Below are 25,657 nucleotides of genomic sequence, written 5' to 3' on the forward strand. Positions count from 1 at the left end.
GGTCTCTGTTTTTTTAAAAAATATCTAATACAAATCACTACTGCTGTAGGTTGCTATTTTGTATAAATAAATATTTATTTATAAATATTATAAAACCTCTGAAAAAATAATTAAAAGCAATACATTAATATTGTGAATAAATATAAATGGACCAATATAAAAACACTTTTACAAATCCAGTAAAATGATCTGAAAATATTTTCACAGTGGAGGAAAAGAATATATATTTGCACTACTTTAAAATTCAAAAGTGCCTAAATACACATGACCTAGAAACTGGGATATTCTTGTTTCTTTGTTATCCTTGCAGCAAAATACACCTCCAGAAGTTTCCCTTGCTTATGAGTCCATGTCAGGCTCTTTCCATGCGACAGTCGTTCCAGGCAGTGAAGGTATTTAGCATGAGATGTAGGAAATTCAAGGAAAATTCAGAGCAAACACATATCAGTGATTAAGAAATAGTAATGTTTGTCTCCTTCAGTTCAAATACTATGTTGTCTTCTGCAATATTTTCAGCAAAATCTTCTGTTTTACATTTTCTCATGTGAATAAATCAGTCCAGTAATGACAAGTAGTATATAAATAGTGCAGCTGAAGTTTAACAGTTTGCTTAGTTCAAGATGGACTGAAAAGAGTCTCAAAAGGTGCTTCTTGTAGAATCAACTTAGAGACAAAGGACTCCAGTGGAGATGTGGTGTCACTCAGTGGTTTTCAGAACATCATTACTTGAAGCATAATGTGCTGGAATGAAAACGGGGAACGGTCAAACATGCAGAGTTTCAAATGCCCAATATGGGCCATTTTTTTCTAACCAGATGTCAAATCATAAATTCTGAGCCTTAGTACACTTATCATCTTGTCACAATTTGTTGTTAATAAGGCTAGTTATGGTAAACAAAACAAAGAAAAGCAGAATAAGAACCCTCAGCCATCCCCACGTGCAGAATTAGATGATGGGATAGAAATGTGTGAACGCAGACCCTCCATTTTCTGGTGTCCTAACTGGAAAGTTGTCTAATGAGGCAGTTGTTGAAAGGGGGCTTCTCACTGTTGTTTTCCCCAGCTTAGACACTTACTGGACAAAGTTATATTTGGTATGGTTAGTTATCACTTAATGATATTTTGGTCATTAGCAGTTATGATATATTTGTATATTTTTCATATAGAATATTGTGTGTGGTAGAGAACAAAAGAAGCACTAAGTTATATACTACTCTAAAAAGATTTGAATGTGTTTGAAATAACTGTATGCATAATATTATTATGGGAGAAAGATTGGACCCTACGTATTAGGTGTTATAAACCTATCAACCATCTCTCCTCAGCTGTTTTATTCAAATAATATTTGAGTTTTTCCAGGAAAAAAGAAAATATGGTACCTTCATTTTCAAGTCTCTTTGTGAGTATGTTGAGAATGAGAAAACATCTGGATATTTCCACACGGATGATCTCCCAGGCACACCAGCTATATTGCTTTTCTTTCAGGAAATTGTCTATTGTCTGGAAGTATCTCTTCAGTTTCAGGCTAGTGAGCAGGAGGGTCTCATTTCCTGGGTAGGTTATCTCCTTTTCCATCTCACCACTCAAACATTGCTCCAGCTTCTCAATCTGCTGATGAATTCCATTTTGGAATTGCTTTATGGAAGTCCCATCCCAGGCAGCTTGGGTGAGGTTGTTGTTAAAGATATGGAAGAGCTCTTGAAGGATCTGCTGGATGGCTACCTTGGCATCCTCTTGCTGGGACAGTCGGATCTTGAGAATATCTCTGGGCTTGAAAGCTGTCCTTTCATTTAAACACTGGAAGGGAAAGTTTCCACCCATTTTCTCCAGACGCTCTAAACTCTCACTGTTCATTCTGGTTTGTAGAACATGAAGCCTGTTACAGTCCAGACATGAGATTTCACTGGAGAAGAGCAGCAGGAGGCAAAATTGCAGCAAACTCCTGCTGATCATGATGATGTCTTAGGTTTCCTGTGTTTGTGCAGAACGTGAGCACCTGGTGCCTGTTCAAGGTCTTTCGTAGAATTCTGTGTTTTAGACCCATGTCTCTGAATGTAAATATTATGTAGGAGAGAGTTTTTCTTTCATCACTTTCTAGTTTTCAAGGTATTCCGTGCCTGAGGTTTTTGCATTCAGTTTCCTACTTTTTATTTAAGGAAGTGAACAAACAATTGGAAGAACAAAACTGAAAAGAGTCCCTTTCAAAATATCAATAAAACCCTACATTTCTTTCCTTAGGTTCCCCCCTTCCCCATTAGATAAAGAAAATGTAAAGGGTAAGAAGAGTGATGATTAACAGTTGTTACACAGTTACAGGTTAGAGTAGGCACCTGTCTGTCTACTCCCAAGTACCTGTAGCTAGCACTGTTAGGTATGAATGTCTGTTACCTTAGTGCATTGAAGTGATAACAATGGATTTGGGAAGATGCGGGGAGGGGGCGAGTAATGCAGAGCTTCTTTTTGCCAGACCCTGCAGATAAGAGCAGTGCAGTGATGTGTAAAACTACAACCACCACCTGCGGATCATGATGATATCTTAAAGTCCCTGTCTGAGTGTAGAACTTGAGCAACTGGTGTTTGTTCAAAACCTTTTGCATGCTGCTGTGTTTTTGACCCATGTTTCTGAATTTAAGTATTTTGTAGGATAAGGTTTTTTTTTTCTTTCATCACTTTCTGCTTCTGAAAATTTTTCCTTTTCACATTCTGATGGTTTGCTAGTTCAATTACATAAAAAGAAAGAAGAACAAAACCACAGTCATTACATTTTTCAGTATTAAAAATAGCCCCTTAAGTACTTGTAGTTTCCCCCATTAGATAAAGAAGATGTAAAGGGCAAAGAAGAGTATGATGACTAACATTATGCTCCAGTTACAGTGTTAGAGTAGCCAGTCTATCTACTCTCAAGTGTCTGAATTCATCACTTTTAGGCAGGTATGAATGTCTGTTACCAAAATAAGACCCTACATGCAGTTAAATGCTATCAATAAATTTTGAGAGATGTAGGGGGGATTAGAGTACTGCAGAGTTTCTTTTTGCTAGACCCTGGTCATGAAATGCCTATCAGATAACAATTGTTCCTCCACTTCACCAGTAGAAGGAAACCTTTACTTTATCTGTCTGGTATGGCACTGAAAATCATAAAACTCTGCTATTCTCTCTCATTCCTTCCTTCCAACTGTACATCTTAAAATTTGGTAATTTATGCAAATAATTTATTTTGGAGATGGGGGCTAGAAAATTATCTATTAGTCTCATACAATTTTCCGCAAATGTGAAAAACGAGTGATGGAAACGGTACATTTGTAGGGAATACCAAGTGATGGACAGAAACTGAGAGTTTTATTTCGTGAACCTGATACCAGCTGTGAAAAACATACGGTATTTCAGGAATAGGTACATCTGAAGGGTGTGAACGTGTTATCGTCTCCATCACTTTGAGTATTCACATGATGTAATGCAGTGATATGGAGGAGTGCTCTCAAAACAGATTGTGCAGCTGATAATAAATATGCTAGAAGGATCCACATAAATGAATTAAGTTTACAGTTAAAAGAATGTGATAAGATAGAAATTAAATTTTGTCTAATTTTAACGTCTTTCTTGTGCAGCTAGGTATCCCAAGGTGATTTACATTAAAACAGTTTTTCAAATCGGATTTATTTTTCACCATTCAAGCTTTTTGCTTTTTTCAATATTTGTTCCACTGGGCTTGGAAACGGAACCTCAATGATCTGTGCTTCCTGTGGGCAGTTTCACTTTGCGTTTTCCATAATATAGCAATAGGCTGTCATGTTGGAGTTTCTTCAGTGCAGGGGAATGATTTTTAACCTAAAAATAGAAAATTACTTTCATTTTCATTTTAAATATGAAGAGGAACAAAACAGAAATATTTTTATTTATATTAGTTCTGTTAAATCTCCCTCCCCCAGCATCTCAAGTTCTTTATTTAATCATATTCTCGAGTTTGTACCTAAAGTGTGTTGAAGTGTCTGTTTAAACAAAAGCAGTTTATTGTATGTCTAATACTGTATACAGTACAGGGTACTTAATCTTACGAGGAATTATGCACCCTGATCTCCTCTTATCTTCAGCAGGTTTTTTTGTTTTTTTTTGGGGGGGGGGATGTTTCTTACAAGTGGAAGCTTCAAGAGAGAATATATTTGAGAAACAAATTAAAAATCTGAATCTTAACAGGAAAGGTTAAAATGCAAAGTAATGGAAGTAAGTCTTTCAGCAAATATGCATTAGCAATTTGCACAGCAATAGCCAGTTTACAGGGAACAGTTTGATCTGGACAGGCTGAAATATTTGCTTCAAATGGATGAAATATGTTTAAATTTCAATTAAAAAAGACAGAAAATCTACTAAAAGCAGCAAAGAATCCTGTGGCACCTTATAGACTAACAGACGTTTTGGAGCATGAGCTTTCGTGGGTGATGTTTTCCCCTCTATATATCAACCAGCTTTATTTGAGTGCTCAGTTAGAGTAACTTAGCTCCTTTTACTATTTGCAAATAGTCCACAAACAAATTCAGATTTTGCTAATGTGTTTTTTCAAAATGACTTGACAAATGATTATCATGGAAATGTGGGCCTGGAAAGGACTTTGATAGGTCATTGTAGTGGGGTGGCTTTCCCACTCTATGAGAAAAAGGGCTGGAACTGACCAGAGAGGATGCGCAGACCAGCAGGCAATCAGGCCCAGCCTGGGCCCTATATAAAGGCTGCCTAGCAAAGGAGAAGGCAGCCTCTCCCTGACTAGCAAGGGAGGAGGACTGGCTCCTGAGGTAAGGAGGTAGCACCTTGGACAGAGCAGTGCTGTTCAGGCTTGGGGGAGCAGAGGAGAGCTCTGGCCCAGTTACCTGCCAGGCTGTGGCCCCTGCTAAAAAGTGTTGAGAAGGTGCATGAGGCCAAAGCGGATATGGCCCAGGGAAGGTAGGCAGACAAGAGGGGAGAGGAGGGCAGCAAGAGGCTGCCACTAGTGGGTCCCTGGGTCAGGACCCAGAGTAGCGGGTGGGCCTGGGTCCCCCATTTTCCCCCCTTGCACTGCACCTGGCCATGGAGGAGTGTGGCAGAGAGAGACTGAAACTTGCCCCTGAGGTGAGGGGCTAGACTTTAGGATTGTGGTTGGCCACTGAGGCAGGTGCAAGCTGAAGGATTGCCATTAACCCCTTCCCTCCCCAGAAGGGGGTGAGAATGGAGTAGTGGGTGCTGCCACAGGGCAATGTCCTGAAGTGGACACTGCCAAGTGGGGAGCAAGGCAGTTCCCAAAGTCAGCAGAGCAGACAATGGGAACTGCTCTTATCAGCACTCCATAGCTGATAAGAGCTAATTCCCGGAGCAACCAGCAGAAGGTGCCAGCAGTGGTGAGTTCTGACCCCATTACAGTCATTTAGTGGTCCAGCCCTCTACACTGAGGCAGGACAAAGTATTATCTAGACCATCCCCGGCAGGTGTATGTCTAACTTGTTCTTAAAAACCAGCACTGACAGAGATTTCACTACCTCCCTCAGTACCTTGTTCCAGTGCTTACAGTTAGGAAGTTTTTCCTAATATCTAAACTAAAACTCCCTTGCTGCAATTTTAGCCCATTGCTTTTTTTTGTGTCTTCAGTGGTTAAGGAGAATAATTTATTTCTCTTGTCTGGCTGGTTGATTTCAAATTAAAAAGTACTTTCAAGATGACTACATGAAGTTTTCTGGAGAAAATTCTCTTTATAATATGAATTTTCAAATGTTTGTCCAGATACTTTCTCTTTATGTCAATATTCTTTTCTAACAAAAACTCACATGTACAAATAGTTGTGGACATGTTTATCGGGGGCATGAATATTTAACTGAAGGAATATTTGCACACTTATTTAGTGAATATTCTTGTGACTTTAAAAACAAGCAGGTAGACAGACAATTAACAAAAAGGGGTGGTAAATACCATTGACATGAGTCTCTAGCAGATTTTTAAATCCAAATGAAAGTTCAGAAATCCTTTTTCCATTATTATGTGAGCCTTAGCTACTGATACGGTTGATATTGTTGGTGAACTAAATAAGCTGTACTGCTCTGTAGCGTGTTTAGAGGGTGAGGCCTTGGTCTAAAATCAGGAATCCCAAATTCTAATCCTGGTTTTGCCTGAGCATGATATTAGGTAACTCACTCACTTCCTTCCACCTCTGCGTGAGACGAGGCTGATAATATTTACTTGTCCTACAGGAGTGTTAAGAAGCTATATAAATTTTTGGAAAGTGCTTTGACTTTCCAGAACGGTTGGTCTTGTTTTCAGTTTTGAAAATGTGCCCAGTAGGACACACTTGTGTGTTGCGGTATGATAACTACTACTCATTGTTGGGTTTTTTGTTTTTAGACTATATTGTGCAGAGTACATGGCACTATAAAAGCTGCTTTAGTTCAGATGAATAGGACTTAATTCTAAATTATGGTTCACGTCTGAAAGCAAACTTTGTTGTTGACAATGTAGTGGAGGGTTGGCATAGAATGAAAGTGTACAGAGAATCATCTTGGTGTTATGGGCTAGGCTGAAAAAATTATTAAGGTGTTTCTCAATGTTGGGCCGGGGGCATTAAATAAAGCTGATCGTGTTTTTTGTACTTGCATTTGTGGAGTATAAAAACATTTCTCCATTGTCCTTAAACTCAGAGGGAGAATGTTGTTGCGTAGGTGCAACATATCAGAATGTGCAACAGTCATAGTTAGCAATGCCTTTGGAAAGAGCTCAGATATTATAAATATGTGAGACTGTCATGATGAAGCATTTACTCTGTGGCTAAAAAAAGATGTGGTGGTGTGTATTGGGGCTGGTTTAATGGCAGAAGTGGCATTTTAGCAGCTTCAGCAAATATTTTCCTTCAACTTTTATGGAAATTCTCAGTCTCACGCAGCCTTGTTACACTGGGAAAATAGCTTGTGTTTTAAAACAAGGTTACTAACTTGATTTTAAACAGAACTTCCGCCTAAGTGTAGATGATTGTGGTCCTTTGGTTTGTAGAGCTGCCCTATAGTTGTATTGAATCCAGGACTCAGTCTTACTCTACCACTTGTACTAAAACATAAGTATATGTAGGGATTTCACTAGATAAAGTCTTTCTAGAAGTCTATTACCTGTGCCTTCATTTTATATATAAATGAGAGAGACACTTCCCGAGTTACGTAAACCCGACGTACACAAATCCAGGCTTATAGAAAAATAGGAGTGTTTGGTATGTGTTTTTTCTTTTGGGTTTTGTTTGCGTAATGGTCGGAGATACTTATGCAAAATTCGAGCTATGCAAGGTGTTCTGGAACAGAACACTTGCATAAATTGAGGAGTGTCTATAGTGATATTAAGTGCTTTGTTAGTTTTGCAATTAATATTAACACTTTTGTTATCAATTCTTTTATAATATCTTGGTAGACAGTATGTAAATATTAATCTTTGGTAAGATATGGTACAATACATAACATCACAGCTTGCCAAAAAGAATTGTATTTGAAGAGGTCCTGCTAAGAAGAGATCCTTTGAAGAGGTCCTGCTAAGAATTTGAATAGTTGACTTCCCCCTATCTGCGCTGGAATTGGGTTCATACCATAACTTGATTTAACCTGACTTATTTTTTTTCCCTTTTAGTAGAATCTTCAACATATTCAAAATATATAACGCTCCACAGTTTTGAAATACTCTACCTTTATACTATGACTTCAGCAGTTAAAATAATTTATCCAGAACTGCCACATCTTCCCCCCAAAATCACTAGAATAACTATCCATTCATTCATCTTTGTTCTTTTTTCATAACCCAAAGTACCAGTTTGCATGAATATGTGCTTTCATATTTATTACACATAACATAATATTTGGACATATCATTAGTTCTTAAACACTTCTGCTTGGCGTTCTCTTTTTAATACTTTTTATTCCTAGTGGAAGATAATAGTTAATTAAGAAATACAATAAATAAGCAAAAAAGACGTGATTCTGTATCTGTTAATGAGAATGTTCTATTGACTTCAACATACAGGTATGCAACTAGCATTATTTCCTTCTAGTTTATTTCTGTTTGCATACTAAAAAGATGCAGATAACAGTTGACTTAAGGATTCAATCCTCATGTGTGAGTGCAAGATGTATCATCAAGTAGCAGATTTACAAGAAGTCTGGTAGTGGAGAGTTTACAAACCTGGGAAAAGAACAGAGGAATAACTATTTCTCTAGATTAACCCTGTTTAAGCCTGGTTACTTCAGTGGGATTGCATGTTTCACGATTTAAAACCGCTAGAGACAATCATTTGAGTAGCAGTTACCCTAAGAGTGACCAAGACAAAGAGACGCCACTCTGTGTGTGTGTGTGTGTGTGTGTGTGTGTGTGTGTGTGTGTGTGTGTGTGTGTGTGTGTGTGTGTGTGTAAGAGGTATCTTCCTCCTATCTGGTGCTAACAGCCAATGGGGCTGAATTCTGGCTGTGGACCTTGGGCAAGACCCTCAACTGATGTAAATTGACAAATTTCCACACAGAAGTTGCAAAGAGTCCTGTGACACCTTATAGACTAACAGACATTTTGCAGCATGAGCTTTCGTGGGTGAATACCCACTTCGTCAGATGCATGTAGTGGAAATTTCCAGGAGTAGGTATATATATATATATATATGCAAGCAAGAAGCAGGCTAGAGATAACAAGGTTAGTTCAATCAGGGAGGATGAGGCCCTCTTCTAGCAGCTGAGGTGTGAAAACCAAGGGAGGAGAAACTGGCTCTGTAGTTGGCAAGCCATTCACACTGTTTGTTTAATCCTGAGCTGATGGTGTCAAATTTGCAGATGAAATGAAGCTCAGCAGTTTCTCTTTGAAGTCTGGTCCTGAATTTTTTTTGCTGCAGGATGGCCACCTTAAGATCTGCTGTTGTGTGGCCAGGGAGGTTGAAGTGTTCTCCTACAGGTTTGTGTATATTGCCATTCCCAATATCTGATTTGTGTCTATTTATCCTTTTCCGTAGAGACTGTCCAGTTTGGCCAATGTAATAGCTGAGGGTCATTGCTGGCATATATTACATTGGTGGACGTGCAGGTGAATGAACCAGTGATGGTGTGGCTGATCTGGTTAGGTCCTGTGATGGTGTCGCTGGTGTAGATATGTGGGCAGAGTTTACATTGAGGTTTGTTGCATGGATTGGTTCTTGAGTTAGAGTTACTATGGTGCAGTGTGCAGTTACAGGTGAGAATATGCTTCAGGTTGGCAGATTATCTGTGGGCGAGGACTGGCCTGCCACCCAAAGCCTGTGAAAGTGTGGGATCATTGTCCAGGATGGGTTGTAGATCCCTGATGATGCATTGGAGGGTTTTAGCTGGGGACTGTATGCAATGGACAATGGAGTCCTGTTGGTTTCTTTCTTGGGTTTGTCTTGCAGTAGGAGGCTTCTGGGTACATGTCTGGCTCTGTTGATCTGTTTCCTTATTTCCTCGTGTGGGTATTGTAGTTTTGAGAATGCTTGGTGGAGATTTTGTAGGTGTTGGTCTCTGTCTGAGGGGTTAGAGCAGATGCAGTTGTACCTCAGTGCTTGGCTGTAGACAATGGATCGTGACAATATATATATCTCCAGATCAGTGGCACCGCTATGGGCACCCGCATGGCCCCACAATATGCCAACATTTTTATGGCTGACCTGGAACAACGCTTCCTCAGTTCTCGTCCACTCACGCCCCTTATTTACCTACGCTACATTGATGACATCTTCATTATCTGGACCCATGGGAAGGAGACTCTGGAAAAATTCCACCACGATTTCAACAGCTTCTACCCCACCATCAACCTCAGCCTGGACCAATCTACATGGGAGGTCCACTTCTTAGATACCACAGTGCAAATAAGTGATGGTCACATTAACACAACCCTATACCGAAAACCTACCGACCACTATGCCTACCTTCATGCCTCCAGCTTCCATCCCGGGCACACCACACGATCCATTGTCTACAGCCAAGCACTGAGGTACAACTGCATCTGCTCTAACCCCTCAGACAGAGACCAAAACCTACAAAATCTCCACCAAGCATTCTCAAAACTACAATACCTGCACGAGGAAATAAGGAAACAGATCAACAGAGCCAGACATGTACCCAGAAGCCTCCTACTGCAAGACAAACCCAAGAAAGAAACCAACGGGACGCTACTGTCCATCACATACAGTCCCCAGCTAAAACCCTCCAACACATCATCAGGGATCTACAACCCATCCTGGACAATGATCCCACACTTTCACAGGCCTCGGGTGGGGTGGCAGGCCAGTCCTTGCCCACAGACAACCTGCCAACCTGAAGCACATTCTCACCAATAACTGCACACTGCACCATAGTAACTCTAACTCAGGAACCAATCCATGCAACAAACCTCAATGCCAACTCTGCCCACATATCTACCCCAGCAACACCATCACAGGACCTAACCAGATCAGCCACACCATCACCAGTTCATTCACCTGCATGTACACCAATGTAATATATGCCATCATATGCCAGCAATGCCCCTCAGCTATGTACATCAGCCAAACTGGACAGTCTCTACGGAAAAGGATAAATGGACACAAATCAGATATTAGGAATGGCAATATACACAAACCTGTAGGAGAACACTTCAACCTCCCTGGCCACACAATAGCAGATCTTAAGGTGGCCATCCTGCAGCAAAAAAAAATTCAGGACCAGGCTTCAAAGAGAAGCTGCAGAGCTTTAGTTCATCTGCAAATTTGACACCATCAGCCTCAGGATTAAACAAAGACTGTGAATGGCTTGCCAACTACAGAGCCAGTTTCTCCTCCCTTGGTTTTCACACCTCAGCTGCTAGAAGAGGGTCTCATCCTCCCTGATTGAACTAACCTCATTATCTCTAGCCTGCTTCTTGCTTGCATATATATACCTGCCCCTGGAAATTTCCACTACATGCATCCGACGAAGTGGGTATTCACCCACGAAAGCTCATGCTCCAATACGTCTGTTACTCTATAAGGTGCCACAGAACTTTTTGCTGCTTTTACAGATCCAGACTAACACGGCTACCCCTCTGATACTTCACACAGAAGTTATGCCGCTTTACTGAGGATCTGTCCCCATGGACTTAATCTATGAGATCACTGGGACCACATTATTCCTTGACTTTTCAGTGGTATTTTTAAACCTCCACTTGGAGGTTATCTGTTGTGGCAACCCTTAAATTTTGTCCACTTTTATCTAATATAAAATAAATCAGTAGATAATGTTTACCTCAGTATCTGCAGTATTCCTTTGTTCTTCTCTCTACATACGATAGGTAATGCTGGCAAATATTGTGGTTATCTAACTGCAAATACATATTCAGATATCTAAGTCAACTGGTAAATTTTAAAGATCAGTGTTGCACCTCCTGAAAAACACAACAGACTGATTTTTCCACCTTTTGCGTCAAGGCACACCTTAGCCAAATACTATAAAGATAAAAATCCTACAGATAGTATTGCTTGATTCTAAAGGGTGTGGGATGCTAACCATGGAAAGCTCACTGATAAGAGAAAGGGACCTAATAACTTTTGAGTTCGGCTTCCATTTTTTTAGAATCTGAACAAAATAACACCACAAAATTGTCTCAATGACTGGATAGATGTAGCAGTATTTTTTAATTATAATTTCACCTTCTTACGTGGATATGTTTTTCTATTAGCATGGAACCAATATGTCTTCCATTCTCCTCCATTAGGTTTTCATCCTTCATTTGTTTTTCGTCTCATTATTTCATGAAATCTCTAGACTGAGGATTCTCACTTTTTTCCACTTTTTTTTCTGACAATAATTAAGACACTTAAAAAAATCATGACAATAAGGTCTTTTATCAAACCCATTAACCCTTATTGCTAATCTAGGGGAAATTCTTAAATTTAAGATACGACCACTCTTTTCTACATATATGTTAAGATTCCCCAAATTACATCTTATTAGCATTTAATAACTCTAATCATACATGTCATCTTGCATAAGACCAAATAACATTTAAGAAGGGTGTCTCTTACCAAAATCTGAAACCTTAGCAAATGGAATTTGTTTAGTAGAGTTAATATGAGGCTCAGATACCAAAACCAACCAGAATACCATAGGTTTGAAGTACAGTGAGAAGCATGAAAAGCTAGTGAGAATGTTTTTATATTGATCCAGGTCAGTGGAAAAGAGCCCATACAAGCTTCAGTTTTGCTATTACAGCTGCATCTCCAGTTTGCTATCTTTATATTGGTTATACTAAACAATACTGTAGTTCTTGTAAATTCCAATTAGGAGGTGGGGTGGGGGGGTATTTTATTTTTGCAAGTCAACGTAGATATAAAGTAATAATACCAAATACACTGACTGTGCTGTAAATATATTGGTTACAATCATGCAGGTGCATCTTTATCCAAACCATTTCTTCTAAACTAAAACCAAGGCAATGCAGTCTAAACTTCCATAAAGTGATCGATTTTGCATGTGCAAAATCAAAGGTGTGATTAAGGCTCTGACTGAAAAATTGCCCCTGTTAACTTGTATCAGTAGATGGTAGCTTAATAGCATTCACATGCAGGAAAACTATAGTAGCAATTTCTCCCTAAGCTTGTCAATAGCTTGACCATATATTTTTAAACTTTTACTTAGATTGCAGTATTCATGTTACACTTTAAATGGTGGTAATTGTGTTATACTGTATTTCTTTATTGTGTCTAACTGAGTTAAATTTTAAAGTGCAATAACTCACACTCAAACTATATAACATTTTCTATAAGGTACAGAAGAAAAGCACTGTATTTAATAGATTTTTTTTTCCTCTGGTGGTGATGGGAAAAACGTAAGGCTTAGATGTTCCAGCACATTCTATTCCTGGTGCTGAATGAATAATTGTAGCCAACAAGTTTTTCTCTAAATATTTGATTTTTCACAGCTCTTTTCACTAATGGGTCTTATTGTTGCTTCTCTCATTCTTTTCCATACATTTACAGTTGTGTCAAATCAAATTCACCCATTGTGTACTCCTTTAAAATTGCTGGTACCTTCTGAATTTAACTTTCACACCAACTCACATTATTCTATTAACTTTTTTGTTCCATAAAAAGGGAAGGGAAGATTGGAGGAGTTAAAATATATATATGAAAACATTAATACAAACGTGATGATAAAAATGTCGTTATTGATCTATGCCCAAGGTACTTGGGCCAACCACTTCTCCCTTTATAGGAAAGGCCTATAGAATTTAATAGAAAATGTTAACTTTACTATAGGGTTTTTTAACAATTTTATATAATTAATATAAATTAAATATAGAGGAAAAGTATGGTTTTGCTATAGAATTCTGTAAGGTTTGTTATTTTTTAAAAGCAACAGGAAAAGTATTTTATTAAATTATGTAGCTTTTTGGATAAATTTCTATGGAAAACCCTATAGATTTAATTCTACAGAAATTTCCAGTGGACCCCAAAAGGTAGTTTTATTCATCTGTCTTGTCTTTATTTTTCATACCAAGAGCACTTCAGAATCTGGCTGGTGATAATTTCCTTGTATTCAGGGACCATGTCTAGGGACCTACAGACTCCCTGATTTTGATTTTGTCCTAATTAGAGAAATGCCACCCACCTGCATCAGTGGATGGGGGAATTTGATGGGGCCAGCAGTGAAAGGGGAACAGTTCCAGTAGCAAGGAAGGGACAATAGGTGGCGCCTCCTTCTGGAAATCTCTGATTGGCCAGCGTGGGGAAAGGGGTGCTGATTGGCCAGCCTTCCCCAGCTCCCAGGATTTAGCCCAACACAGGGGCCATGTGGAGCATTCTAGCAGCCCATTGTACTCACCCGAACTAGGAACTGGAACCTGGCCTGACATATGCTGAAGGTCTAGCTGATCACCTGTTTAGGGGATCAGGAAGACATTTTTTTCTCCCGTGGGCTAACTGGCAGAGGACCAGGGAGGTTTTTTCCTTCCTCACAGACCTTCAAGCCACAGTGCATCAAGCAGGAATGCACTTAGTACCTAACTGAGGTACTGGGGTGGAGACAGTTGTTTATTTGTCGCAACTTGCGGCTGGTTTCCAGCGCAGTCAAGAGAATAAAATGAACGGCTCTCAGAGGTGAAAGACCTGGGGTTTTGGTGGTGGGTCTTGGGCTCATGTGATAAAGTGAGAGCTTGTGGCCTTCACAGGCTGAGGTCATACATACTAGTTCTTGCAAGCCAAGATCCTCATCCTGATGCACCTGCTATCCCCCTTGCAGGAAGGAGAGTGCTAGGCTCCAGGGAGCTGAGTCCTGGAGGGTAGGCTGGGCAGAGCCTACCCCACAGTATGGATTATATGATATGGAGCCTGCTAACCCTGGCACCATATATGGGTTTATATGGTAAGGAGCCCTGGGACCAATTAAAAGCCTGGTATAGGAGAGTATGGGTGATGGGCGGGTAGTGCCCTTCCCCTGTTAAGTTTAATAAAGTTTAAGCCTACTGCTTAATTCTGTGCATCTGTCTGTCCTTATTTTGCTGCTGTGGTCACATCAATTGATCTGTTGGTAATTGAACCATTAGTGTAAGTAGCGATGGTGCATATTTGCCATACTGTACATTGGTTTTACCCTGAGTCCACATTTGTACTGTATGATACTACTGAAGTTCTATTATCCTCTGGTTACCTATCTGACAGCTCCTGGCATGGCTACTTGAAATAGTGGCTTGCAGGAGATTTCAAGAGGGCTCTATCGTGGTGTAGTTGAAATCTGTAGGCCATCACTTTACTCTGTAATTTCTGGTCCTTCTGGCAGGCTAGGAGGCACTGTAGGAAAGCATGCAAAGGGTGCAATCAGTGTCAGCAGAGACAGCCAAGAGTTAAGTGGCTTTATTTCAGGTAGCAGCTTCTGTTGTCTCTCTATGGTTTGGGTTACTTGCATGTTGTTCTGAATTCTAAGAAATAAAATAGTGTTTCTTGTAACTTTTCAGCAAGAATATTGATGTTTTTATCTAACTTGTGTGTATACTATAAACACAATAGCTGGAAGCTCAAAGAGATTGCATGGGAATGTTAAATTCCCATAATTCTCTGGAAAACTTCCCTGAGTCCCTATGAGCTGGTGCTATTTTGCTAATTCTTTCTCAACACAGGACCAGAGTGAAAACTCATCTCCTGCTCCTTGCTTGGAGCTTTTTCAAGAGTAAAATCTGTCTAAGGTGGAAGAGGGTGTTTTTGGTGGTCTCTTTGAAGCACTAGAGAATGAGACCAGCAGTTCATGGATTTACTACTGCATTTGTCACATAGCTCCCAACTCTGGGTTAGCCAGTTCTGAGCAATCAGTCAGAACTTTTGGGCCCTACTGCCACCACAGATTGGTGGGTCTGAATTAGTCTCAAGATCTGGGATAAGAAGTAGTGGCTACATAATTCTAGAAGGAAGAAATATTTTTCTTTACTTCTATGGACTAGCGGTGATGATCCAGCAGTAGCACTCAAGGAGGATACTCAACACTGACCGCTCTTGTAGACCAGAAGCCCCCCCATCCCCGCTTTAAAACCCCAGTGAATTTTTAAAATGCCCTTTTCCTGGTTGTCCAGCTTGGTGAGTTTACCTCTATCTGCTTTCTGTTGTTGTGCGCAACTGCCCAGCTGACCATGCTGGCTACAGACTCCAGACATGCTTCTGCCTGGAGCAGACAGAAGATATTGGATCTCCTGGGACTTTGCAGAGAAGAGGCTGTGCAGGCACAGCTCTGAACCAGCCATAGAAACATCAACCTCTATGAGCAGATTGCTCAGGGCCGGCAGACGTGGCATGACTAAGTAAAGCCAAGGAGCTGTGGCAGGCAGACCCAAAGGCCAACACTTGATCTGGTGCTGAGCCACAGACATGCTGCTTTTACAAATAGCTGCACGCTGTACTTGGTGGAGACCCACCACCCCAGTGGATATCTCCTGAGGAGCTCAAGTCACAGGCCCCTGCTGTAAACAGTAAGGAGGAACTGGGGGATCCAGATGTGCAGCAAGCTAGGAGATGTTTTTGAACTCTGTTGTCCAGCCTGATGTAGAAGAAGGAACCTCAGGTAAGCATGGAAATAAGTTTTCCATTACAGGGATGGCCCCCCACAAATTAGCAGGACATGGCTTTTGAGTTTTTCATTAATTTACTCTTACTAGAAGAGGTAGCAGTACAACAGAGGCAGACTTGCTATCTGCTTTTCATTCACCGCTAGAGTTAGGTGTTAGAGTTAGCGCAGGGACATGCAGAACAATTTGTTTACATACACAGGGATGTCCCTTGAATCCTCCTGAAAGATCTTGATGAAACTTCCGTGTAGGTGCACTGCAATCTTCTCCCAAAGGTTTCTAGGCATGGTAGCCTTATTTCGTCCTCTGTCGTAGGACGCTTTCCCACTCCAGGCACAGATAACTTCAGCAGGCCCTATTGCAGTAAACAAGCTAGCAAAATGCAGGCCTGGGCGACTTTGGGATGCTATGCTCTCTGCCTTCATTACGCTCAGGAGTGAGATCAGCTACCATCAACTATAGAAAATGGTGCCTATATTCAGTTTATGTAACCAAGCTTGCAATGCTCCTCAATGCAATGCACAGCTCTGCAGGCTCCACGGTTCCTTCGGAGATGGTGGACAGCAACAAGGTCTGTGGAGGGTTTGTAGGAAATTGAAAATAGGCATGAAAACCTATGGCTTGAGACGATATTGTGGATAAAGAACACTGCATTCTGGGAAGCTGACCTTGCTCCCAATCACCCCTGCATGAGTAGTTTCTGCCCCACCATGCATTGACAAAACTACCCAAAACACCGTATGCTGAATGATGGCAGGTTGCATGCTGGGATACCTACCCATAATGCACTGCACAGTGCATTGAGATGAGCACTCCTGGTGAGTGCACACTATAGATGCAAGGAGCCAAATATACATAGGGACAGGAGATATACTAACTGTGATGGCTGTATGCTGATGTAACTTGTGTTGGCAAAACTTTGTCTGAGTGTAGACATGGCCTCAAATGGAAGTGGCCTATTCTAAAGGAAAAAAGCATGTGAGTAACTGATTTTAAGGATGGGATATTGGTTTAAGAGCTGTTTTAAGGGGAAAATGTTTTCACAAATAAGTTAAAAAATTAATCTTTTGGGTATCTCTTCTGTCAAAGCAGTTCAAGGGTCAGCTGTGGCTTGCTGGATGGAGCGGAGTCAGGAGAGCTAGCCTCAAATCCTGGGTCTGCTATTGACTTGTTGCGTAACTTTGGGGAAGATACAGCTTCTTTAGGGATCTGTTTCCCCATCTGAATTACGCTCAAATATTCATTGAAAGTGGTTTGACAGATATTCTAAATTCAAGCTACATTGTTGTGATTACATAAGACATGGAATACTTTGTGACTTTACAGTCTTTTATAATACATAAGACCCAACAGAGCATAAATTTCAATATTCAAAACATACCACGTTCATGAGCCATTCAAATTTGGCGGGCAGGGGGAATTTAATAGAACAATTTTCCATTTAAAAAAATGCTGTTGTCAGAATCAACACACTTCATGGGAACATGTTGATTTTGATGAAATGTGACAGCAAAGAATTCTAAAATGAGTCTAAATTATTTAATGTTAAATTGTTTTTGATTACAATTAGGCTTGGAAAGATTAGGTGTGGAGCAGGCCTTCCTGATAAAAACCAACACTTGGCTCAAACTAGTTCCACTATGCAGGGCTGTGAAACATTAGTATCCCTTTATAAGTTTGCAGACACACAACATGTTTCCCACAATTGTGACATCTCGAAGATAGATGTACCTTGGCTTTGAGGCCAACTTAAGCAGGTAAGCGGAGTCAGAGAGTCTTTAATTTGCTGCCTCTCTGCTGTCACTCCATGCAGTGTGAAGGGCAGAGTACGTGTGTTGCCAATGTGAAAGCATTTCCTGCAAGTACTTACCAATAAAATTTATGCTTGATTTAAAAATCTGAAGCTCTAACTTTGACACTATTTAAAAAATCCACTAGAAAATAAGGGGTTCTGCTTCTGAGTACGAGTAATAACTTTGAGTCAAGCTCTGGTCTTGGCATTTGCAGAAAAGTGAAGCACAAATGAAAAACAGAAATGTGATTATTGCCCAATAGTTTGGTGTATTGTATGCTTACTGGCCCTCTTCAGATGTGGAGTAGAGACATTTAAAATGCTTTTTTCAGACAGAAGTGAACTATCAGTCCTATAGTACTGAGGTAGCTGATAGACATACCAATAAGTATGGAGTTCTCTCAATTTTTATTGGCAGAGTTTTGAGACAACCATATTGCATGTGAGTGAAGGAGGCGGAAGTGTGGGATGAACTGTACAAGAAGTTACAGAACACTATTACAATTTGCTTTAATTTCACGTACGATATGGTTCAGTTGTGTCCAGTTTTAAGCATTTTTTTCTTCTTGGAAGTACATTAGTTACCATGGAAACTATGAACATTGGTACTGTATATGGACCTTTTTAAGTGCCATACTGAACTGCAGTCAAAAATCAATTGATATAGAGGCTTGATTTATAGTTTAGCTTGGGAAACGTGGGAGGTGAGAAAATTAATGTTTGCAAAACGTTGTCAAGATGTAAACAGCTATGCAAGTGCTGTTTGCATATACTAGAGTTTCTATACCACTACACCACAAATGTGTTTTTTGTATCAGAAAAGCAATATTTATTGCCTTGCTTTATGCATAAAATGCTATTTATACAGTATTAAACCATGCAAACCACTGATTTAAGTTTAAAATTTATACACAAAGAAGTAATGGACACAGAACATCCAGCTGACTGCTGTTTCTCCAAATTTTGAAAGTCTTATTTTGAAGCTTTTGCCTCTGAAGGATTTTGCCTCTTACTGCTGAGGTACAGTATAGACCAGGGATCAGCAACCTTTCAGAAGGTGTGCCGAATCTTCATTTATTCACTCCAATTTAAGGTTTTGCGTGCCAGTAATACATGTTAACATTTTTAAAAGGTCTTTCTATACATCTATAATATATAACTAAACTACTGTTTGTAAAGTAAATATGGCTCTTAAAATGTTTAAGAAGCTTCATTTAAAATTAAATTAAAATGCAGAGCCCCCAAGACCGGTGGCCAGGACCCAGGCAGTGTGAGTGCCACTGAAAATCAGCTTGTGTGCCACCTTTGGCACCCATGCCAGAGGTTGCCTACTCTTGGTATAGACTGCTAAAGTGTGTGGTTTTCAGTCAGTGAGCATGAAATAATGATCTACATCAAAAACATCCCCTCTCCTGTTTTAACTTATGCCAATATAAAAGTTTGCCTACTGCTATCTTCACATTCCATACTCAAAGTAAGTGTGATAGATATTAAACAGTTAGCACCCAAATGAGGGCATATTGCTAGGGCTAGAAGCTACCTTGCCAGAACCCTGTGCACTCCTTCCCCTACTTGCTCTTCAAAGATACTAGAGGCTTCTGAAAAGAGATGTGTTCATATCTACATCTTGCTAAAAACTAAACTCCATACAAATAAAAATAGGCCCTTTAATATCCCAAACTAACTTCAGACAAAGTCACAGATGAAAAATTCTGCATGCCTGCTAGAACCATCAAATGTGACTCTCCTCCATAATGTAGTCTAACATCTAATGTCTAACATGTTTCTGATCATGAATGCTCGACTATTAAAATGAAGTGCGACTGGTGAATCTGCATGACTAAGGCACAGTATTTCTTGTATTCAGGATCCTAGAGGCCACTCCTGTGTATGCTGTTGAATAAAATGCAATATAGTGCAAGTGAGGTTGATGGGAGGGGGGCATGACTTGTAGTCTATTATACTGAATGCAATGTAATTCCCAGATTAAAAACCTGGATGCTAATTTGACAGCTTTCTTTATATTAATGGATTAAATATGGGATCCTATTTAGCAGGCAAATGGCACTGACAATGATACAAGCCAGTCATAAGTGACTACTTTTGGAAATATGTCGAACAATCACTTAAAAAAAGTGGAAAAATTATTATGGATTGAAGATCCAAGGCATTGTAGGTACAAGATGACTTTCATAGTGCTATTTAAATCCTTCTGGAGAAAGAGACATTTAAGTTTCTAGTATATTGTTGAAAGACTCCCATTCTCCAAGAATTATAATTATGCATTAAGATATTTATGTACAATATGTATGCAGCCAATGTCATTATTTCATGTTCTGTTATAACTGTAAAACAGATTTAACATGCAACTTCAGCGTTTCTTTAAAGTGTACAGTTAGTTTAATTGAGTTAACAGTGGAAAAAAAAACAGACCTTTATGCTTTCTGCCAATACTCCACCAGATAAATATTCAACATTAAAATTATATTTAAGTTTCATGCAATACAAGAATTAAAGCAAAAGTCTATGTAAAAGGAGTTTAAGTGCTTATAAAGGCTGTCAGAGTGACAATTTATAACACAAATTCTCTCCACCAACAGGCACAGTGCATGCAGTGCAAGATTTCCACCGCCTTCCATCCCCTAAGTTCTACTACCCCACTACTTATCTCAACACAGACTTCTGTAGACCACATTAAACAGTTGCTGGGAAATTAAGTGCGTATATAGAGTGCTGTATATTGTCAAAGTACCATACTTCGTTAATAGTAGGGAGTAGGTGGTATTCCAGGAGAAAAGGCTAAAACTTCTGAACATCCACATCAACAGAGAAAGTCGGCTCTTGCTGCAAATAGACGAGAAAGATGACAATATGTTGGCATAGCAGGTTATTAGGTCAACAGCTATGCCAACATCTTGCCTCCTCTCAAGGTCTGAGTAATAACTTCTTGCAAAGACTTCAGCAGTATTGGTATCCTCCTGCAATTTGTTTGACCTGAAAGGAAAAATACATACATTGAATCTTTTTGGTAAAACCTCATGACAAACCTAGAACTGCCATATGTGTTCTACAATCTGGCTGTGAAATGTAAATAGGCCCTGACAGTGGGCCAAATTCTGACTTCAGTGGTAGTTCTGTGCATGGAGCATTTGCAGATTAGGCTCAATACTGATTCATCAATTTTTACAAAGTAAAATCATGTAAATACACTGACAATTGTGCAAAAAGTCCAATAGAAGCTGATGGTAAATGAGTCCTGAGCTATATCATGTTTATATTATCTATAAACATGTTCACCTGTACCTTTAAGTACTCTGACTTTTGGATTTGGTCTACCTCATTATTTTAAATCTAATCCTATTTTAGCACTACTCTTTGTTTAGGTGAAACTAAAAACACACACAGCTATACAGATATACCACAGCAGCAAATGTTATAGTTTGAGAAGGTTGCAATGCAACATCTATCCATTATAGTTGCTGTTTGTTTTGGGTTGGTTTTTTTGGGGGAGGGGGCAGAAGATGGCAGGGAGGGTGGTGAGACTGTTCTTTGGGCAAAAACTTTGTCTCAACCAAAAGGCAGAGCGTTTGGGGAAATTGGGGGTGGTTGTAAAAACTCAAAGAACATTCTCTCAACTGCTCATTATTTGAGCAGGAACTGGGGCAACACTTTTTCCTGCTTTAAAAAAGTTAGATTATAGCATCTATCAAGTATCTGGGTGCTGTACAGTAGATAAGACAGCAATAGTTAAAACAAAACAGGTTATCACATTATGGAAGAGCAGCCACTCAAGCAAAAGAAATGTTGGTTAACCAAATATTTGGTTAAATTATACAGGGTACATTGACTTTTAGCAATAATCCAAAGCAATACATGCCGGCAATATTGAATAGTTGATAAGAGAACCTTTAACTTCCAAACTAGTTTTCAAATTTACATCCTATTTAAACTAGTAGCTATAATCCAAAGCAATACATGCCGGCAATATTGAATAGTTGATAAGAGAACCTTTAACTTCCAAACTAGTTTTCAAATTTACATCCTATTTAAAATAGTTATATATACACATTTTAATCAAAGGCCACACACAAACTATAACTATGTATCCTGAGACATGCACTTATGATAGAAGCAAGCTTTTGGGGGCTTTTTGTAAAGCTGTGTACCTAGTAAAATGTGGTTACAATCTTGTTTGGGGCCTCTAGGCACCACTAGTACAAATTATAAAATTTAAAATGTTATCAGATACAAGACAAATGTTGTACAGAAGTTCTGAAAGAGAATCTTCTCTTCATAATGTAATTCTAACACGTCATTCTATTTAAATTATTAAACCTTGCTTATCACAGTGGCATTTGGGCATCTCTAGACAACCGACCGCTTTGCTGGATTTTTAACAAGAATCAGGAAGGGATTTTATCATATTTTCCTGTTCAGAATAGTTCAAAAATAATGTTACTAACATGGACCAACTGTCATTTTCTCTCATAACCCAGGTTTTTCCCAACTAGTCTTTCTGTGGAAGAATATAAATTAAGAGGTGAAAGTTAGAAAACATTCCAAAAACTTCTCAAAATCCTTCAAGTTTGAATACAGAATCTCTTTTCAATGACAATTAAACCAGGGTGGATTTGATTTAAATCAATTTGTTTTAAATTGCTAGTCAGGAAGACTACTTAATCATGGTTTTCTACATAAAAGTGCATTCTTGTTGGTTATAACATTAATACATATACTTCACAACTCAGATGTAGGTTACATTTTTCAACAGTGACTTATTTTGCAAACTTTTCAGATTAGTTTTACAGCTATATCAGAAAATGAATGGATTGTTTTAGCTATTTCATTTACCAAAGGTAACTGAAGCAGATATTTACGAAGTCACTGGGAGCCGAACTAGCTCCAATTCAAGAGGTTAATCCATTAATATTTGGAGGATTTTCTTGCCGTGCTGTATTAGGAGGAGAACATCACCAGACAGACATTTAAATTGTTTTATTTAACTAAAACAACATTAAGTATTAGATTTTTTTATTCAACAGCAGACATAGTATTTTAATGTAAGCAGAGTCAGGATAAGCTCTACACTGACATCTGGTGGAAAGAATTTCAGAGAGTGTATTTGCATAGGCATGCCTACCCTATCCCAGACTGCCAAGCTGTGGGACTGCTTGGTGACAAATTGCTCACCCTCAGTTGGGTGGTACTTGCTAGACAAGGGACATGGGTTCCAAAACCCAGAGAATTGAGAGAGGCTGGGGACAGGTATCTGTGCCTGGTGGTGCAGGCTCCTTGTGGAGCCAGAAGCACCAGTTCTAGCCCCTCCTCTCTCCACTGTGGAATGTCAGAGTTGATTTTTTTATTCCCTTAAGAATTTAAATACAGGTTACTGAGCTGAAATCACTTTGGGCTAATGGTGCACTAGCACTGGGGCTCCCCTACTATGAGCTGGAATCACTAAGAGCTGAAAATCACTAAAAAGCTAAAATCACTGAGCTGAGAGCACTGAGTACTGTGCTAACTAGTGGGGAGCCCAAAGCTATACTGTGGAACAGAGCTGCTGGCGGAGTGGAGCAGTTTGTGGGGACGGCTGGAGCGGATCACGGGACAGCTGGTGGCAGCGGAGCGGCTGGCAGAGCGGAGTAGCTGTGAGACGGGTGGAGCGGCCCACAGAGCGAGCAGAGCCGAGCAGTTTGCAGGGACAACTGGAGCAGCTCACAGGACAGCTGGTGGAGCAGAGCAGCTGGCGGAGCGGAGCAGTTTCTGAGGACGGCTGGAGGAGCAGAGTGGAGCGGCTGGTAAAGCGGAGCAGTTCGTGGAGAAGGCGGGAGCAGAACCCACGGAGAGGCAGGGCAGTTGGCCCCGGACCACATAAGGTGCCCCTTTCTACCAGGCTGGGGGGCGGGGGGAGACCTCTGCAGATAGACTCTCGAACTTTGGGGCTGCACTGACCCAGGACAGAGACTTTTGGGACTGTGGGTGATTTGGGGGTTGCTGGACTCAAGAGCCCAGGAAAGAGGACACAGCACAATTTCCTGGGGTGGGTCTTTGCTCACAGTTTGGTCTATGAACTCTACTTGAGGTGTTTTTCCCAATTTAGTGTTTGTTGTTTATCTCATGTATTAAATCTTTTCTGCTACACCGAGACTGTGCTTGCGAGAGGGGAAGCATTGCCTCTTTGAGGCGCCTAGGGGTGTGTGTAAGATTTTCCCAGGTCACTGGGTGGGGGCTCGAGCTGGTTTGGCATTGGGTTATTGAAACGGAACCCCTGGATACTGAACCCGGCCCTTGTTGCTGCCAACTCAGAGGGGCAGAAGGGTTACATTAACAAAACAAGCATGAATCTACACACAAACCTGTGGAACTCCATAAGATTGGATCCCTAATTCTTGAACTAATTTACAAAAAACTTTTCTTAAACATTAAGAACATAAGAACAGCCGTACCGGGTCAGACCAAAGGTCCATCTAGCCCAGTATCTGTCTACCTACAGTGGCCAATGCCAGGTGCCCCAGAGGGAGTGAAGCTAACAGACAATGATCAAGTGATCTCTCTCCTGCCATCCATCTCCATCCTCTGATGAACAGAGGCTAGGGACACCATTCTTTACCCTTCCTGGCTAATAGCCATTTATGGACTTAGCCATCATGAATTTATCCAATTCCCTTTTAAACATTGTTATAGTCCCAGCCTTCACAACCTCCTCAGGTAAGGAGTTCCACAAGTTGACTGTGTGCTGTGTGAAGAAGAACTTCCTTTTATTTATTTCATGATTTTATATACCTCTATCATATCCCCCCTTATTCTCCTCTTTTCCAAGATGAAGATATTGTCTCATACTACAGAATCAGAATTTATAATCCCTATCCCATGATGAGTTTTAATTAAGATACATTATAGCTCAAAGATTTCTTTAGATTGGTCACCCTAATTTTTAGGAAAAAACCTGACGTCCCGATTTTAGGGTCTCTTATATAGACTCCTATTACCCCCCCCCACCTGCCCCGATTTTTCACACTTGCTGTCTGGTCACCCTACTCAAAACATTTTATCAAAATCTGATTTAAAAGATTTTTTTTAAATTGATTTTTATCCACCCTGATTTAAACTACCTATATAAAATTTAGAGAATTATATTCTTTAAATTCTATTGAAATAATACTAGATAGAAGGAATATAATTGAATTCTATATGACCTATCCATAACGGTTAGTATATTCCAGAAAATTTGATTCTTTTCCCCTCCCCCATTGTGAGACACTACTTATAAATATTAAGCTCAAGGTGTCATGTCATAGTATAATTTGAAAATTCAGTACACAGAATAACTTCACTCTTTCCTGGGTGGCAAGCTTGCTCTCTCTTTGTACAGTATTTAAATGTACTGATAGTGAAACTACTGATGACATGATCATTGTGTAAATTTAAGTGACTTTTTAAAATATTTTAATCTTAAAATAGTTATGGCTATGTCAAGACTTTTGTAATATGGCTCTTTTCACACACTCATAGGTGAAGAGTTCTCCTTGAGACTAGTATCAGAGGGGTAGCCGTGTTAGTCTGAATCTGTAAAAGTAGCGAAGAGTCCTGTGGCACCTTATAGACTAACAGACATATTGCATCTGACGAAGTGGGTATTCACCCACGAAAGCTCATGCTCCAATACACCTGTTAGTCTATAAGATGCCACAGGACTCTTTGCTCCTTGAGACTGAAATTTCCCATGCTGGGGTCTGGGCTGCCAACATATGGCAGAGTGGACAAGATTTAAAACCAAAAAAAAGGGTGAGTTTAAACCCATTTTGTTTATTAAAAAAAAAA

The 25,657-nt window shown here is 39.8% G+C and overlaps 1 protein-coding gene across 1 annotated transcript; it reads right to left on the reverse strand.

The window, feature by feature from the left end:
* Positions 1-697: 697 nt before the first annotated feature.
* LOC127046332 (interferon beta-like) lies at positions 698-1,953 on the reverse strand. The gene is made up of 2 exons (XM_050943238.1): positions 1,380-1,953; positions 698-741 (listed from the first exon to the last, which is right to left on the reverse strand). The coding sequence occupies exons 1-2, from the start codon at positions 1,951-1,953 to the stop codon at positions 698-700; spliced, it is 618 nt and encodes a 205-aa protein (XP_050799195.1).
* Between the last annotated feature and the right edge of the window lie 23,704 nt (positions 1,954-25,657).

Source organism: Gopherus flavomarginatus, chromosome 3, assembly GCF_025201925.1.
Source record: "Gopherus flavomarginatus isolate rGopFla2 chromosome 3, rGopFla2.mat.asm, whole genome shotgun sequence".
Taxonomy (NCBI): domain Eukaryota; kingdom Metazoa; phylum Chordata; order Testudines; family Testudinidae; genus Gopherus; species Gopherus flavomarginatus.

Coding starts and splice junctions, on each gene's coding strand:
- LOC127046332 (XM_050943238.1), bottom strand. CDS start 1,953: ATGATCAGCAGGAGTTTGCTGCAATTTTGCCTCCTGCTGCTCTTCTCC. Junction 742..1,379: donor AAAGAGACTTGAAAATGAAG/GTACCATATTTT, acceptor TTTTCATTCCAG/CACATTATGCTTCAAGTAAT.